Source organism: Pleurodeles waltl, chromosome 5, assembly GCF_031143425.1.
Source record: "Pleurodeles waltl isolate 20211129_DDA chromosome 5, aPleWal1.hap1.20221129, whole genome shotgun sequence".
NCBI lineage: Eukaryota > Metazoa > Chordata > Amphibia > Caudata > Salamandridae > Pleurodeles > Pleurodeles waltl.
The window spans coordinates 1,499,210,479-1,499,226,265 of record NC_090444.1 but is presented as its reverse complement, the minus strand read 5'-3'; the positions used below and the strand labels follow the sequence as shown (position 1 = coordinate 1,499,226,265).

At 43.4% G+C, this 15,787-nt stretch overlaps 1 protein-coding gene across 3 annotated transcripts in view; it reads left to right on the top strand.

Annotated features, from left to right (window-relative positions):
- Positions 1 to 15,787, top strand: part of MLIP (muscular LMNA interacting protein) — a 1,731,317-nt gene that overhangs the window by 1,081,674 nt on the left and 633,856 nt on the right. For all 3 annotated transcript variants that reach the window (XM_069235789.1, XM_069235787.1, XM_069235788.1), the window contains one exon: positions 11,300 to 11,371. In XM_069235789.1, coding sequence (XP_069091890.1) covers positions 11,300 to 11,371 — 72 coding nt within the window. The remainder of the gene's footprint in view (positions 1 to 11,299; positions 11,372 to 15,787) is intronic.

The following is a 15,787-nucleotide window of genomic DNA, read 5'->3' as shown; positions in this document are numbered from 1 at the left end:
TTTATTTCTGCCTGGGCCATCTCACTCCTGCAGGAGCGAACACTTTTATTGGCTGCCAACAACATGAGAAAACTCTAGCTGGCAGCCATTACAGGACTCTAGGACTTAGGGCTACATGTAGGTCTCAGTTTGCACATTGCAAACAGCGAATCCGGCCGTTTGCGATGTGCAAAATGCACTTTGGCATGTTGCAACCCATTCTTGCGACTCAGTAAACTATTTACCGAATCGCAAAAAGGGATTGCGAGTCGCAAATATGAAGGAGTGTTCCTTTTCTAATTGCGACTCGCTGTCCCCTGTATAATTGTTTTGTGACCGCGAATGCGGTCGCAAAACAATCGCAGTTAGCACCAGTGTCACACAGGTGCTAACCAATACGCAAACAGGAAGTGGTCCATATGGGACCCTTTCCCCTTTGTGCATGCCAGTAAAAAAAAGGGAGGTAGTGGTCCTACGGACTACTGCCTGCTTTGTTTTTGAAATGCATCTTGTTTTCCTTTAAGGAAACAGGCTGCATTTAAAAAAAAAAAAAACTGCTTTATTTAAAAGTAGTCACAGACATGGTGGTCTGCTATCTCCAGCAGGCTACCATCCCTGTGAGGGTGGCCATTCCCAAGGGGGGCGCAAATTGCGACCTACCTCATGAATTTTCATGAGGATGGCATTTGTGACCCGCTTGTGAACCGCAAGTAGTGTCTTTGACACTGTGCAAAATCAGGTTTTGTGACTCAACATGTAGCCCTTAGATCTCTGTTTTGAGCATGTAAAAAAAATTATACGAGTGGGTAGGGATAACTTGCCCCCTAAGCCCACTGGACCCAAAGAAACATCTTAAAGCTAAAATAATTTGTTTTAAATAGCAAAAATTGCCACAGTTCTACAGAACTCCCACAGGATCAGGAAACAAAACAAAATGCCAGCCGGGGCTACATTGTTCAATTATAGGACCCAGACTGAAATCAGTAAGGGGAGGGGGCAGGCCATCCCCTTTCACCAAGTCATTAAAGGCCCCAGAGAGCCCACCACTGGGCTGAAATTGGCATAAAACAGAGGGGGTGCATCACCCTTCTTCCTGAGCCTCAAGAGGCCCAAGGGACCTCATTCCCTGGGCTAATTTCATTAATAAAGGGGAGAGGTGCCACACAGCACTCCTCCTTGAGCCATCACAGGCCCTGGGGAGTCCACCCATGGGGCTAATCTATTATCAAAAAGTCATTCTATGGCCTTGGAGAGACCATCCTTTGGGGTTGGCTTACTAGCTCTGTCCAGGGGGGTCCACACACAGGACAAAGAGATTTCCCTGCCAGCACCAGCACAGGTAGAGAAACCAGTGTTTTTCTCCCACCCGGCAAGAGCATTTTTAATCTCTTGCCATGCAGGAGTAAACACAAAGGGGGTCATTCCGACCCTGGTGGGCGGCGGGCACCGCCCACCGGGCGGAAACCGCCCAATCACCGCCTCGCGGTCAAATGACCGTGGGGAGCATTCTAACTTTCCCGCTGGGCCGGAGGGCGATCTTCAAAAGATCGCCCGCCGGCCCAGCGGCAAAGCCCCAGCAAAGATGAAGCCGGCTCCGAATGGAGCCGGCGGATTTGCTGGGGTGCGACGGGTGCAGTTGCACCCGTCGCGATTTTCAGTGTCTGTCAAGCAGACACTGAAAATCTTAATGGGGCCCTGTTAGGGGGCCCCTGCACTGCCCATGCCAGTGGCATGGGCAGTGCAGGGGCCCCCAGGAGCCCCACGACACCCGTTCCCGCCAGCCTCTTCCTGGCGGTGTAAACCGCCAGGAAGAGGCTGGCGGGAAGGGGGTCAGAATCCCCATGGCGGCGCTGCTTGCAGCGCCGCCATGGAGGATTCCTTTGGCCAGGGGAAAACCGTCGGGAAACCGCCGGTCTTCCTTTTCTGACCGCGGCTTTACCGCTGCGGTCAGAATTGGCTAGGAAGCACCGCCAGCCTGTTGGCGGTGCTTCCGTGGTCGTTTGCCCTGGCGGTCAATAACAGCCAGGGTCATAATGACCCCCAAAGTCTACTACCAGCAAAAATGCTCTCACCAGCTAGGAGCAGACTTTTGATCAATTTCTCTGCCTTCAATGATGCTGCCCTGGAAAGAGATCACGATTTGCTCAGGGCCACATAAGTAGATTCTCCCTTTGGGCAGGAGCAACACTGGCTGGTACCACAAGATGGGGGAGCTGCTGGGTCTGCTTGAGACCTGGGGCTCCCCTGTGGACCCTCATGACTGTATGGTGGGTGCCCTGGGTGGGCATCAGGGCATCCATCTCTAATAACATGGGTCCCCAAGGATAGGATCCTAATAGCCGGAAATGGCTCAGGGAGGATTGCCACCTGGCCCCAAACTTTAAAATTGATATGGCCCTGGGGATAAAGTCTCCAGGGCCATAATAGGCTTGGGGATCAGGGCTGATCGGACGCCTAAAGTTTCAGAAACAAAGGCCTTTGTGGATAAGGTCCCAAGGGCTTATTGTGAATCAGGGAGGGGGCACCTAGTACCATTGCCTTTAAAATACAAAATGCCCTGTGGGATAGGGTCCCCATGACCTAATGATGCTCAAGGTGGTTGGCAACATGGCCCCTTCCCCCTTTTTTTGGTATCACTCTAGGAGATGGGTCATCTGGGCCTGAAGACTAAACGTATACAGTGCACACCAAAGGCCGTGTACAGCATGGGGTTGGCTGCCTGCTGGGGATTTGCTTGCAGGACCGTTAAAAGAACCCTAGAAATTCCCTTAAACAACAAAGATTAAAGTAATATTATAGTTAGGTGTGATAAAATGATCTGTTTTTGTTTGAAAAACCTTAGAAATTCACTGAAAAATAAAGGTTGAATGATGTCATAGAATATGTCGAGTGATCTAATAAGTGAAGTCATAAACAGCGCATGATGGGCAGAAGTTATGGTTAGCTCTGCTAACTATACTTGGTGAAATTGTGTTATAATTAGTTCCAAATGTTAATGTTGTCACTGACACATTCACCTAACCATAACATTACTTAAACCTTTCCTCAGTTAATTTCTAAGGTTTTTTTAAAAACAAAAAGTGGTCTTTTTGTCACACCTGACTATAACATTACTTTAACCTTTGTGTTTTTCAGTGAAAATGTATGGGGTTAGACCTGGCATCCTTGCCATTGTTCTGACCCTAATACTTTTGCTTTCAATCCTGTTGTTTTCATGACTCTTTTTTTTGCTGGCCTTAAGGCTCTGCACACTTTACCACTGCTAGCCAGTGCTACAGTGTTTATGCTTTTTCCTTAAAACATGGTTAAAGTGGCTTATACCCAATTCACACATTTAATTTATTTTCTAAATCCCTAATAAAGTGGCACTACCTGTGCACAAGGCCTGTAAATAAAATGCTAGTAGGGGCCCACAGCACTGATTGTGCCACCTCACAGAAGTGACATTTTAAACATGGCTGCAGGCCTGTCACACCGCCTGTGTGTGCAGTTTTAAACTGCCATGTTGACTTTTTGCCAGTTCAAAGTCTTCCTTTATATGCATATACAGCTCCTCTAGAGTAGGCCATGGACAGCCTAGAGGGCAGGGTGCAATGTAGGTAAAAAGCTGGAAATGTACTTTTAATTTGTACATGTCCTTGTAGTGAAAAACTTCAAAGTAATTGTTTTCACTACTACAAGGCCTACCTCTCTCTTCTGATAACATTGGAGTTAGCTTATTACATTTTATAAGTGTAAATTCCAAATGGGAGCAGGTAACCAGACCATGTTTGGCATCTTTGGAATTGTAATGAAAACAATTATGTTGAAATCAGATTTTAAAATACAATTTTGAAAATGCCACTTTTAGAAAGTTGGCAAAATAACAACAGGGGCAACCCTGTTAACCCAAAACCTGGGGCAATTAAACCTTATTGTGACAACAATGGTTCCAGGAGAAAAATCAATTAAACAAGAAAAAAATGCAAATGAGGTAATGTTTCCAAGACACAAAATTATACAAAATCAAAATTATTATTCAACAATATCAACCATGCATCAAAAAAAGGCTCCAACAAACATAGAACACAACACAGAGGCGTTGGATGTAATAATCAATAGAGTGGCCTACTGGAACATAACACAGACAATCTTTTGCATCCAATCTGCCATTCAGGTGTCAATGACGTTTCGACCCTTGTGGTATAATGGGTCATCATCAGGATATACACAATTGGAGCACAAAGGAAAATTATTATTGGCCTCCCGGCAACAAATGCTTTCATCAAAGAACTCCACAATATAAATAATTCACAAATACACTAAAAACCCAGGGCAAAAATCTGGGTACAGAAGGGACACTAATCCATCAGTGGCCAGGAGCTCCACTGAATTGCATCCAGAAATTAATCTGACTGATTAATGTCAGACACACGCTGACTCCACTTTCTCTGAAAGTAGATGGTTGGAAATCCTTTGTGCTCCCAGATTTTTGGATACTTTTGTGTCTTGGCACCATTCTTTCATTTTTTTTGCTTTTTTCCTTATTTAATTGATTTTTCTGCTGAAACCATTGTTGCTATGATACATTTTTAAAAAGTTGACATGTTCTTGCCTTAGCCATTTGGCATCTGCAAACTGTGTCTGGGTCACATAACTGGGTGCAGTTGACAAGTGGGCTTTGTGTATTCCTCCTAGAAAGCCACACACAATGGGGAGCTTAAGTGCACCTGGATGGGCAATCACTGGCAGGATGCAAGGGAGGAGCTGGGCTCAACCCCTCTTACACTTGAATAGGCTGTGTCCTGCCTCTACACAAAGTGCTGCGTACCCCCTGTAGTTAACCTGGAGCCAGGATCAGGAAAGCAGGCCACCTTTGCATTTGATAGGCATGCCTCCAGAAGCTTCACCACACTTCACAGGCACAATTGGGTGTAAATACAGGACCTCATAAACCAACTCTACAGTTCACTTCTGGACCCGTGGATACTCTGCCAAGAAGAAGGACTGCTGTGACATGGAAGGGACTGCCACTCTGCTGAACTGCTGCTCTGAAGGACTGCTGCCCTGCTGTGCTGACCTGCTGCCCTGAGAGCAAGTGGACCGGCTTCTCTTGAACCCTGACCCCAGAGTGACTACAAGGACTAGTTGGGTGGCCCCCTGATCTGATGTCTTGGGGACATAACAGGCTTCCAACAACTTTACATCTGCAACTGGACTCTGTCATCTGTAAGTGTACCCTGCCAGGTGTGCCCCCCAGTTTTGGACAGTTGGAATTGGGCTTAAGGTGGTCTGCTATCCTCAGTGGAATCCGTGGAACTGACACATCTCTGCGGTGCACCACAGAACTGAGCTGAACAGATGCATTGCCACTGCTGCATGGATTGGACCCATCACACAGACTCACATTACCCCTGCAGCCTCAATGGAACTGCTGCTGTGTGATGTATTCCTGGCACAGGTTCTCTCATCCCTCTTCGATGTTAGTCTTGATGATGCCACCCGACTCCACATTGCAGCTCCTCAGAACTGGTGCATCGCCCCAAATGTGTGCTGCATTGTTGCCATGCTTTGTTGCCATGCCATGCTCACATCCCACTCCTCAATAAATTAAAAGCAGTGTGTATGTTATCTCAGAAGTATATCATTTGCTCGCAATCTATTAGTAGATAATACTCATAACTCTATCACTTGAGCCCTATGCTTTCCCCATAACATCTCATTTTGGGACACCACCTCTGGGTTGCCACGTTTTGTACCAGTCTCAGTCTTACACATATGTTTTTTCTACCTCGCATCACACCTTTAAATATAATCTCTTACTCTGTCACAGATGTGAGAAACTGCTCGACTCTGGGTTACGTCATACTCAATACACCCACAATGTAGTTTACCTAGGGCCAGATGTACCAAGATTGGATTCTCTAAATGCAATCAGAAACAGTGCATTGACGTTTTGTGAATCCAATCTGATTTTGTGAACCGACCTACATATCAATACTTGGTTTACAATATAGGGACTGGCAGAGGGTCAAAAATTACCTAATTGATTAATATCCTTTAAGCAGGTCACAATTTGGACCTCCTGTGATTGGCTACATTCACAGGAAAGGTGGCCTGCAAGGGGTAGCAGATCAACATCTCTGTGACTGCATTTCAAAATGAAAAAAAAACATTTTTTATTTTTAAAGCAGCTCGATTTCCTTAAAGGAAATGAGGTTGTTTTCACCCTAATTATCAAACAGGATGGGAGTCAGAAAGGTCTTCTTCACCTTTAACATTACCATCCCAACTTGGGAGCTGGTTACTGCTTAAAGGTTTGCAACCAACATTGTGGTGGCAGACTATTAATACATACCTTACAGACTCACTGTTTGGAAAGAATGCCCAAAATGCACAGCTATTATATTGTGACTCAGTAAGGATTTCAAACCCCATTTTGTGTTTCAGAAAGTCTTAAAACATTGGAAGAACATATGAGTTTGGGAATTGCAGGGTTATTGACAGCACACATCTTTTAAAACACCTGCCTCTTATTTTCCCAGTTCTGAGTCTATTCCTTCCAGATAATCACACAATAGAAGGTCTGGCTATTGGCAGGATGGGCCATCCAAAGTCAGATGGGGGGGTGGAGCCCTACTTTCACTTCAAAGGCACTGCCTCAGCTTACATGCAAATAACTTGAAACTAACCTATTGTGACTGCAGACAGACTGCAACCAGGGAAGGGAGTCAGGAAATTCCAGAAACTTCTGTGGGGGGGAAATTCCAGAAGATTCTTCTACTTCAAAGCTGTCATCAGCTATAAAAATGGGGCCCTCTAACCCTCATTTCATTTTACCCTGGACCTGTGGAAGGACTCTCAGAGGACTGCCTCAATGCTTGACACCTTGACTCCAAGGGCTAGATGGATGCTGTCCTGATCAGAGTCTCTGGGACAGAAAAGGCTTCACAGCCTGAGTGAGTCCTGTCCCTCCAAATGATGCCCCCCTAATCCTGGAACCTTGGAAGTGGTGGTAATGATGCTCAGATAGTTTAAATCCAAAAGGTGCTCTGAGAACTTAGAGAACCGGGACCTAACTGCTCGCAGATCTGACCAGGGTACATAGCTGGTCGGCCTGCCTAAGTTGTTCTCCACAGTAATGAACCCTGTTCAACGGCTCCTCGAGGAAGGGGTATCCCGCCTCAAGGAGACCTTGTTCCCTACAGCCTGCAGCTTTGTCTTGCTAGAGATTTTTGACATCCATAAAAGAGACTTAGGGCCTGATTTAAAACTTGGTGGACGGGTTACTCCATGAAAATGGTGACAGATGTCCCCTCTGCCGAAATCTAAATCCTATTGAATATAATGGGATCTAAATTTCAGTGGATGGGACATTCATCACCATTTTGATGGAGTAGCCTGTCTGACAAGTTTTAAATCAGGCCTTAAGTCAGAAAGTAGAAATCTTTACTGCAACTTCATCCAATGGTTCTCGCCGATGACGCCTCTGACTCGGACCTACGGGCTGTCTTGCCCAGCTGAACTTCCCTTTCTCAGACAATTTTGTTTAACATTCTTCGGAGTATATAGGTAAGCAGACACTGGGTCCAATCAGCTTTGTGTCTCCGAAACGTTCTCCATCACGATCAGCTATAACTTCCAACGTTGACATGATTTCTTGCATCTAGATGTCTGCAGTTGCCAATTTGATCTTATAGGTGTTATCTTTCACCTAAAAACGTTTTAATTCATAACTCCAGTTCTACTGATTTAATTCTTGTCATTTTAGCATTGAATAGTTTATCAAAATTCACTCTATTCTTTTAAATTCGTGTATCATTTTTCTTGTGTTGCACTTTCACTTCATTACTGTTTAAGTGCTGCATAAATACTTTATGCATTGACTCTAAAATAAGTCTGACTGCTTTTGTGCCAAGCTGCCAGAAGGTTAAGCGCAGGTTAGTTTAGTGACTCTTTTGGTTCACCCTGACAAGGATTGTGGCTGTTACTGGAGTAGGATTGTCCCACCCTCAACTAACAACCCCATTTCGCACATTAATGCTTTATTTAGTTAAAGTGAGAATATTGTGTATTCACCTCAATTCAGTCTCTAGAGAATATGTTTTCATTTTCATTTTGTATGTTTCTGATTCAGAGAATTTGGTGGTTCTGCTATAGAAAGAAGAGCAAAGATTTGTATTTGTTTAAGGGCTCTTCTTAAAGAGGTATCAGACTTAGCGCCTTATTAGGAGTTTGGTGGTCAGACGAGTCGATGGCCAAACTCACAGGAAGGACGCCACTGCCATGGCCCTAAGCGTAATAAAATGTTCCTGCCGGGCTGACTGGCAGGAATATTGTATTATGATGTCAGTAGGAACAGTGCAATGATATTGGACTCGGCTCCCTTAAAGGAGTGTGCATTCCGATTGTGCTGGGCAGGGAGGCCCCTGCACTGCCCAAGGCACTGGCTTTCCACCAGCATTTCCATGGCAGGTGACTGTTACGGAAAGGCCTGCGGAAAGCTGAGTTTTAATCATAACAGTGGCACTGTGGCTGAGTACAACTAAGACTGCCGTCAGCCTGTCAGGAATGATATTCCTGGCAATGACGGCCGTCTCAAGGCTGGTCCGCCTGCCAGGGTTACAATGGGGAAGTCGGACCGCCTGGAATGCAGCGGTCCGAATGTCACCATGAGTGTGGTGGCCCTCGGACTGCCACACTCATAATGAGGCCCTTAGTAGCTTATTCTGAGATATATGCAATTTCTGTGCAGATAACAGTACAGCAGTAATGTTATGTTCAGTAGAGGCCAGAAGCAGCATTCCTTTAAATAATGAATACCTTACTACTGATGACAAGTCTTAACATTTTGCAGGCATGTTTTCAGCCCTGGCCAAATCGTACAAATGCCTAGGGCCTCCACATTTTAAGGGGACCTCTAGTAAAGTGATTAGTGGCAATTAGATGACACTCTGTCACTCTTTCTCTCTCTCTCTCTAGTTTCCCTCTATCTCGTTCTTTCTGTCCCTTTCTTTTTCCCCTCTCCTTCCCAACTGCTCACCTTTTCTGCGTATATCTACCTCTGTCTTTCTCTCTACCTAGCCTTTCGTCAATGCCATCTACTTCTCCTAAATCTTGATTATCATGGGTCTTAATAACTGTCTCACAACTCTTTAAGATTCTCTATACTTCTCTGTGTACAATTCTCTATCGTACTCCTACCTCCATCTCCATACCTTCTCTTTATAGCTCTGTACATACTTTCTACCTCACCTTTCTTTACTTCATCTCTCTCCACCTCCTTATTAAATTGTATCACATCTTTTTCTAGCTGTATGTACCTCTTATCTCTCATCTCAAACGTGTGACTTCCTATACCACACCTCTGTCTAGCTTATGCCCTTTTCAATACACCTCTTTATGATACACCTCTATGTACCTGTGTATCACCTCAGACCCCTCTCTGTCTTTATCTCCCACTGTTTGTGCTTACTTGTACCTATCTAGCTCCACTCTCTACCTCATGTTTCTCTACCTCATAGCTCAATGATCAGTTTGGGTTAGATATCATCTCCACTAGCTCTCCTCCATTGACTTAACCTTTATCACCCTCTTTTCTCTGCCTCTCACCTCACCCCTCTGTCTACCGCACCACTATCTGTATATAATTCTCTCTCAATTTCACTGCATCCCTTTCTCTCTTTTGGCACTGTATGAACCTTGCTTTTCTTTCTCAACTTTGTATATTCCATCTACTTCATCACTCTCTGCAAACACATATTTCTACCCTTAACCTCTCTGTTCATACCTTTCTCCCACCATCACATTTTTTCTTTCCACACCTCAATTATTATTTTGCTCTGCTACTTATCTCACCATTGTTTCTCTGTTTTGTGATTCTGTATACTTCAGTCACTGCCTTGCATATCCAATTTTCTGGAATTTCTCTCTCTGAACCTCACCCCTAAGTGAAGCCTACCCTTCTTCTGCTCTCTACATATTCTTCTCCATTTCTCCAGCTCACATTAACTTTTTTCCTCCTTCTAAAATAATACCCATCTCTCATTTCTTTCTGGCTATATCGCCTTACTTTCTCCACCTGATGTCCCTCCCTCCCATTCCTGGCTCTTCCTCTTCTCTCTGCATTTACCTCACTTCTCTCTCTACTTCACTTCTCTTGCTCTACTTCTCTATTCCTCTGTTGTCTTTTCAACCCTCAGTTTTCTCTTACTCGTCAGTCAGGTTATACTGTCTTGTCGAAGAGGTGTACACATAGAATGAGGAGGGGCAAAGCAGGGAAAGAGAATTGATGAGAAAATTATCAAATTGCACCCAATAAAGAATAGCTGTTGTGAAAGTGGATTCATTTGTGGCTAAGAATATCCGGAGATTAAGTCTACAATTTAAGGCACTTTGTGCAAATGCCTTATTTTAATATTATGCACTAGTCTATTAAATGTCTACTAAATCATCCGAAAAGTTCATTACTACAATGAGAAGAACAATCTGGTTAGATGCTGAATTCTACTTTAAATATTATTGTTGCAGGACAAAGTCTAGGTAAAAGCAGAAAAAGAAATAGTTTTATGAATGCTTATTCAACTTGTTTTGGTACTATATGGCTACTGGTCGTTGTTCAGCTTGAGCTTTGGCTGTATTTGTATGGCCTCATTTCAGTATTTTCTGGCATCAAGTGGGCTTGAATTAGCAGAAAATCAGTTGTTCCGAACAGGAAGCCCCAAAATATGTTTTTTTCTCGCCCCCAAACATCCTTAAGATGTCACTGGTACTGCAGACCGGCATGGTTGTCCAGGGCAGGGAAATCCAGTGACTGCTGTCACTATAACCTGGCATCCCAAAAACAGACCTGCCACGAAGGCAAGTATTTCCACGGCGGAGCCCAATGAGCTCGCTACATTGAAGCCTATAATTTTTCCCACATTTAAGTGAGGTATGGCAATTGTGAGTTCGATATTACCCTAATAACCTTCTAATATAATCGTGCTTAAGAAATATGTTTATGATGACTCACTTGTTCTCCACAGGGAAACATTTTAAGTGGCATTAAAAAAGCCAGTAAAGCATTCACGTGTCCCAGAGTTTACATTTTTTTCGTAAAGAGCTTTTTATTTGAGGGCTCTCTGTCAACGGTTATTATAAATGCACCCTTGCCCGCAAATATGCTTATTTTCACAAATGAACGATATTTACAATATTAGGTTCAGTGATGAAGAATTACAACACAGAGCTTGAACGTGAAATACCTGAAGTGTTAGCTTTGTTGTTCACTTACAGGATGAGTAATTAGTACAGTGTGTTCTCAAGTTAATATTAATTTCACACTTGATGTCTTTTCCAGCATTACAAGATCACCTCAAGCTATAAGACGTTTGCAGCCATCCCTACAAACACATTGCTCAGGGAGCAGAAGGTTAGTGTTAAAAAGTAATTAAGGATAATGTGTGTCTCATTTTGTACCGGCACGTGACAAACATTTTTTTAAACGTTTATTATAATTCTGAATATTAGCCACATAGTTAATGATTCGAAACGTTTGCCTTATGATGTTATTTTCAGCGATCCCATTTTTAAAACAACCTGTGTTGTAATGTGTACAACACAGTTCACCATATTGGGGTCTGGAAGAAGAGGAGTTGAGTTCTGCTCTTCTTTGGCTAGCGAGGTTTAGGCAGCACTATTACTTTTGGCTCATAGGCGTTCCTGCTTTGCTCTTTTACTCAGCAGGCCATTTGTTGATAGGAGTAAGATAAATAGTAGAGTGTTAGATAAAAATGTTTTAGGCAAAGTTAGAGAGGGTATAAGGCATCTCTCTGCTTAACCTTCTTTTAGGTGATGGCATTACCCTTGTGAAATGCATGTTCACTGATGTTGTGAGTGAGAGAGTGCGCAGGTAAGCGGATGGTGGGCTTCATTTGATGGATCTTGCAGTAGACTGGGAGGCAAAGGAGATAGTAACAGGTTTACAGTTCAAAACTCTTAAGCCCATTTGCCCACACAATGAGGACCAGAAATCAATATGGAAAGTTTAGTAGATGTATTACAAGTTAGTAATGACTTCAATAGATGTGCAGATTATTATCAAATCATAAAGGTACAGAATGAAATTGGGCAAGCTGAAATGTTGGAATAAATTCAATCTCAATAGCATAATTAATACAGAAATTGCAGTCATTGCAATACAGATACCAAGAAACAAAAATGGCATTCATTAATGGAATTTGGATTTCTCCTTCTAAGCAGGAACAAATAAAAGATCATCTAACTCAACCTCTAACTAAAAATAGGAAAATTCAGATTAAAAGGTTCCGGAATTAAGCCAGGTAGGTGTCAGCATCATAAAGACTAAAGTAAAAGTGCAAAAAAGAAGGGAATCTGTGTTATCATTAAGCTGAACACTGTAAGGACAAAAAGGGTGCAGGGAGGTCTGCACCTCCCCAAGTCCAAAAGAATATGCTGTAACTCTAGTAATGTGAGCACTAATTTTAAGTGGAAAGTTCCAGGAGCATCCATGTCTCCAAACATGTCACCAGAAACCCGATTATTTCTCTTTCTCACAGAGCACAAATGCAACATTGGTCGAATCTCCCTTGCCACAGAGTCTGAACATTCAGGTTAAAATTGAGCATTTTCATACCAGATATCCAGTGAATAGGAGGCTCCTTCTGCTCCTTAAATCATCCAGTCCATGCCAAAATGTCTCTTCGCACACCTCTCTATCTCCAATACACAATACTCCTTTCTCGAGCTGAGAAACCACAAATGCACAACTGCAAAAGAAAAACATACAGAGCATGGAAAAATACATCCCATGCTAAAATGAAGGCCTACTTAAGCTAATGTGATAAATGATTATCAATGTGCACTTCTAAAACAAAATTAGGGGTGCACACATTATGTCAGAATAAATGCAACATGTGAATACATTAATTCATTATTATCTGTACAATGTGCTTTTAATAAATGCAACATATCAATATATAAGTGTACATGTGAATGAGAACTGCATTCTTCATGTTAAAGCTAAACATTACAACATATGCATATATAAAACTCTAACTTCTAAAGTCAATACACCTTCAATTATATGTTATGATGTCTCACTTTCTAGTTATAATGATAAGACACACAGAGTTTATGAAGCTGGTTACATTTTTGTATTCCATTTGTAAAATATAGGGGTGCAGCCAAAAGTACGCTGCTCCATAAGATACAATAATATGTAACAGACAGATCAGGGATACCAAACAAATGGGAGTCAAAGGCAAAAAACTCAGAAAGTCCACTCTCATGTTCTGTTACACCAAAATTGGAAAATAGTTATTGCAAAATGTTATTATGTAATTAGTGGTTCTCAAATAGAGGTTAAGACGAAGGGTATGATGTCTGAAGAAACAGTAACTCATATTACTGTAAACCAGACTAAAGTTTACAGTGTACAATACAAATAACACAATCCAAAAACATATATATTTTTTAATGAAGATGTTTGCTATATCAAACACTTTTATAATAATGGGTGCACCAAGAAGAAAAACAACATATTATATACTTGCGGGTTATGATGGCTCTCCGCATTCTAGATAAAGGAAAGAGGATACCTCTCTATCATCCTTGGTATACAATCTGTCTTCAAAAAGGTGAACTATGCAAGTCTCTTGAAAATCCACAAAGATAGAATGGGTCTGACTCTGGCTTCAACTTGTTCTTGTCATACCTGGTAAAATATTATCAGTACACAAAATACCCAACCTCCTTCCCGATCCTGAGAAACACCATAAAGGGATTCTCCAAGGTTGCACTCTCACATTTACTCTTTTCATCAATTATAAGGACCCTCTGGTATTCACTTTTGGTTATTCACACATTCAAGTCACTATACAACTTAAGCCCCCATACCTGAACAGTCACATCTCCTTCCACCAACCACCAATACACCCCTCTTCTATAGGGCCCCTACTCACACACATCCCCGACATACACAGAACCGGATCAGTAGAATGAGTGTTCTCTTACATCCATCCTCAAGGGTGGAATGAGCTCCCACTCCACGTCAGAGCCTCCTCCTCTCTTCTCGAATTCCGCCAGAACCTGAAGACCTAGCTTCTCAATTAACTAACCTACCACATGCAGGGCTAGACACACACCCACTCTGGGCAAGATATCCTCACAGGTGATAATGTGCTTTACAAATACACATAGCATAACAGAACATAACATAACTGTTGGAAAATGGGTTATTGGTAGGGCAGGTAGGTACCTACACCTAGCAACAAGCCACAAACCTCCACAAAAGTACAGTTAGGTCTCAGTAAATTAATCCCAGCTCTACCCTTGGTAGCTTGGCATCGAGCGTCAAGGCTTAACTTAGGAGACAAAGTGTAAAGCATTCAAATATCACACAACAGTAATTAAATAAAACACAGGAAACAGTTTAAAAATCCAAAACCAATTTATAAAAATAGCTTATATTTTTATCTTTAAAATGACACAAAAACGATTAAAATCGGTTCAGGAGAACCGGAGATATGAATTTTTAAAGTATTATTATTTTCTAGCGCATAGAAACAAAAAGCGCCAATCGGGTCATCTGGTTGCACCAGGACCGGGACAAAGTCAAACTTTCAGGCCGACCGCGATGGAGCCCTGCTCGGCTACAGGTCGCGGGAGGCCTCGGTTAAAAAGTTACCTTCTGACTTAGTCTTTATTTTGAAGTTTTTCTTCACCGGGACGAACCTGCCAGTTGGATCCGACCTCCTGGAGCCCTTGTCCGGATACGCGAAGTCGGTTTCCTCGGTGGTGATTTCTACCTTCGGACTTAGTCGTTTTTTCGAGATGAAAATCCTTCGACCGGGGTAAACCTGGATCTTGATCCGACGTCCGTGGAGCCCTTCTCGGATACGATGGCTGGAAGGTCCCGGTCAACTTTTTACGTTCGGACTTAGTCTCTTTTTCGGATGTTTTTCTTGACCGGGACGAACCACGAAGTCAGGCCGGGTCGCGGTTGAGGCAAGCCGGCTAGAATTTCCGCGTCGAGTCGTCACTTTATGGAGCTTTTTTCTAAAATTTCTCCAATCTTTTCCAAACTTCTGGGGCTTCACCCAGATGTTCTTTTAAGGTTCTTTTGGGGTCCACAGCTCACCCCAAGGGTCCAGAAGTTCTGTGATGGTCCTTGGGAAGTGCGGACTTCAACTCCCAGAGTGCACCTGGCGCAAACTCCTTTTTGGCCACTGGGCAGTGGTCAGCTGGTCACTTTTTCAGGAGTTGGTGCAGGGGACTCTGGTTAGCAATTTTTCACCTGTAGCAAACAGGGAGTCCCTCCTTGAACCAGTTGAAGCCAGGCAAAGTCCTTCTTGTGGTGAAGCCCAAGTGTGCAGCTGGTGCAGTCTTTCTGAGTGCAGGGTCCAGGTGCAGGCCAGGGGTCCAGCAGGGCAGTCCTTCTTCTCCTTGTAGTTCTTTCTTCTTGAAATTTGGTGGGGATCTGAGGCGTGGGTGCAGGTCTGCCAGTTTTATCCTTGCTCCTGGGTGAAAAGCAGGGGGGCCCTGGTCCTCCAATCAGGGACAGGGTCGTCCCCCTGTGATGACCACTTCCTGGGAAGTGTGGCAAAAATCCATCCCAGAAGGCAACAGTCTCTAAAAATCCAAAATGGATGAATCTGATTTTTAGAGGAGAGATCTGGCTGAGCCCACCCACTGGTGTGGCTAAAATCATAAACACACCCCTCTCCTGCCCTCTCCTAATCTAATCAAGGGGGCACCTAGCTGTCTGGGGTTGCAGGATGTGGGGGTGTTGCTGGGTGCTCCAGATGTCCTTCTCTGCCTTTGAAGA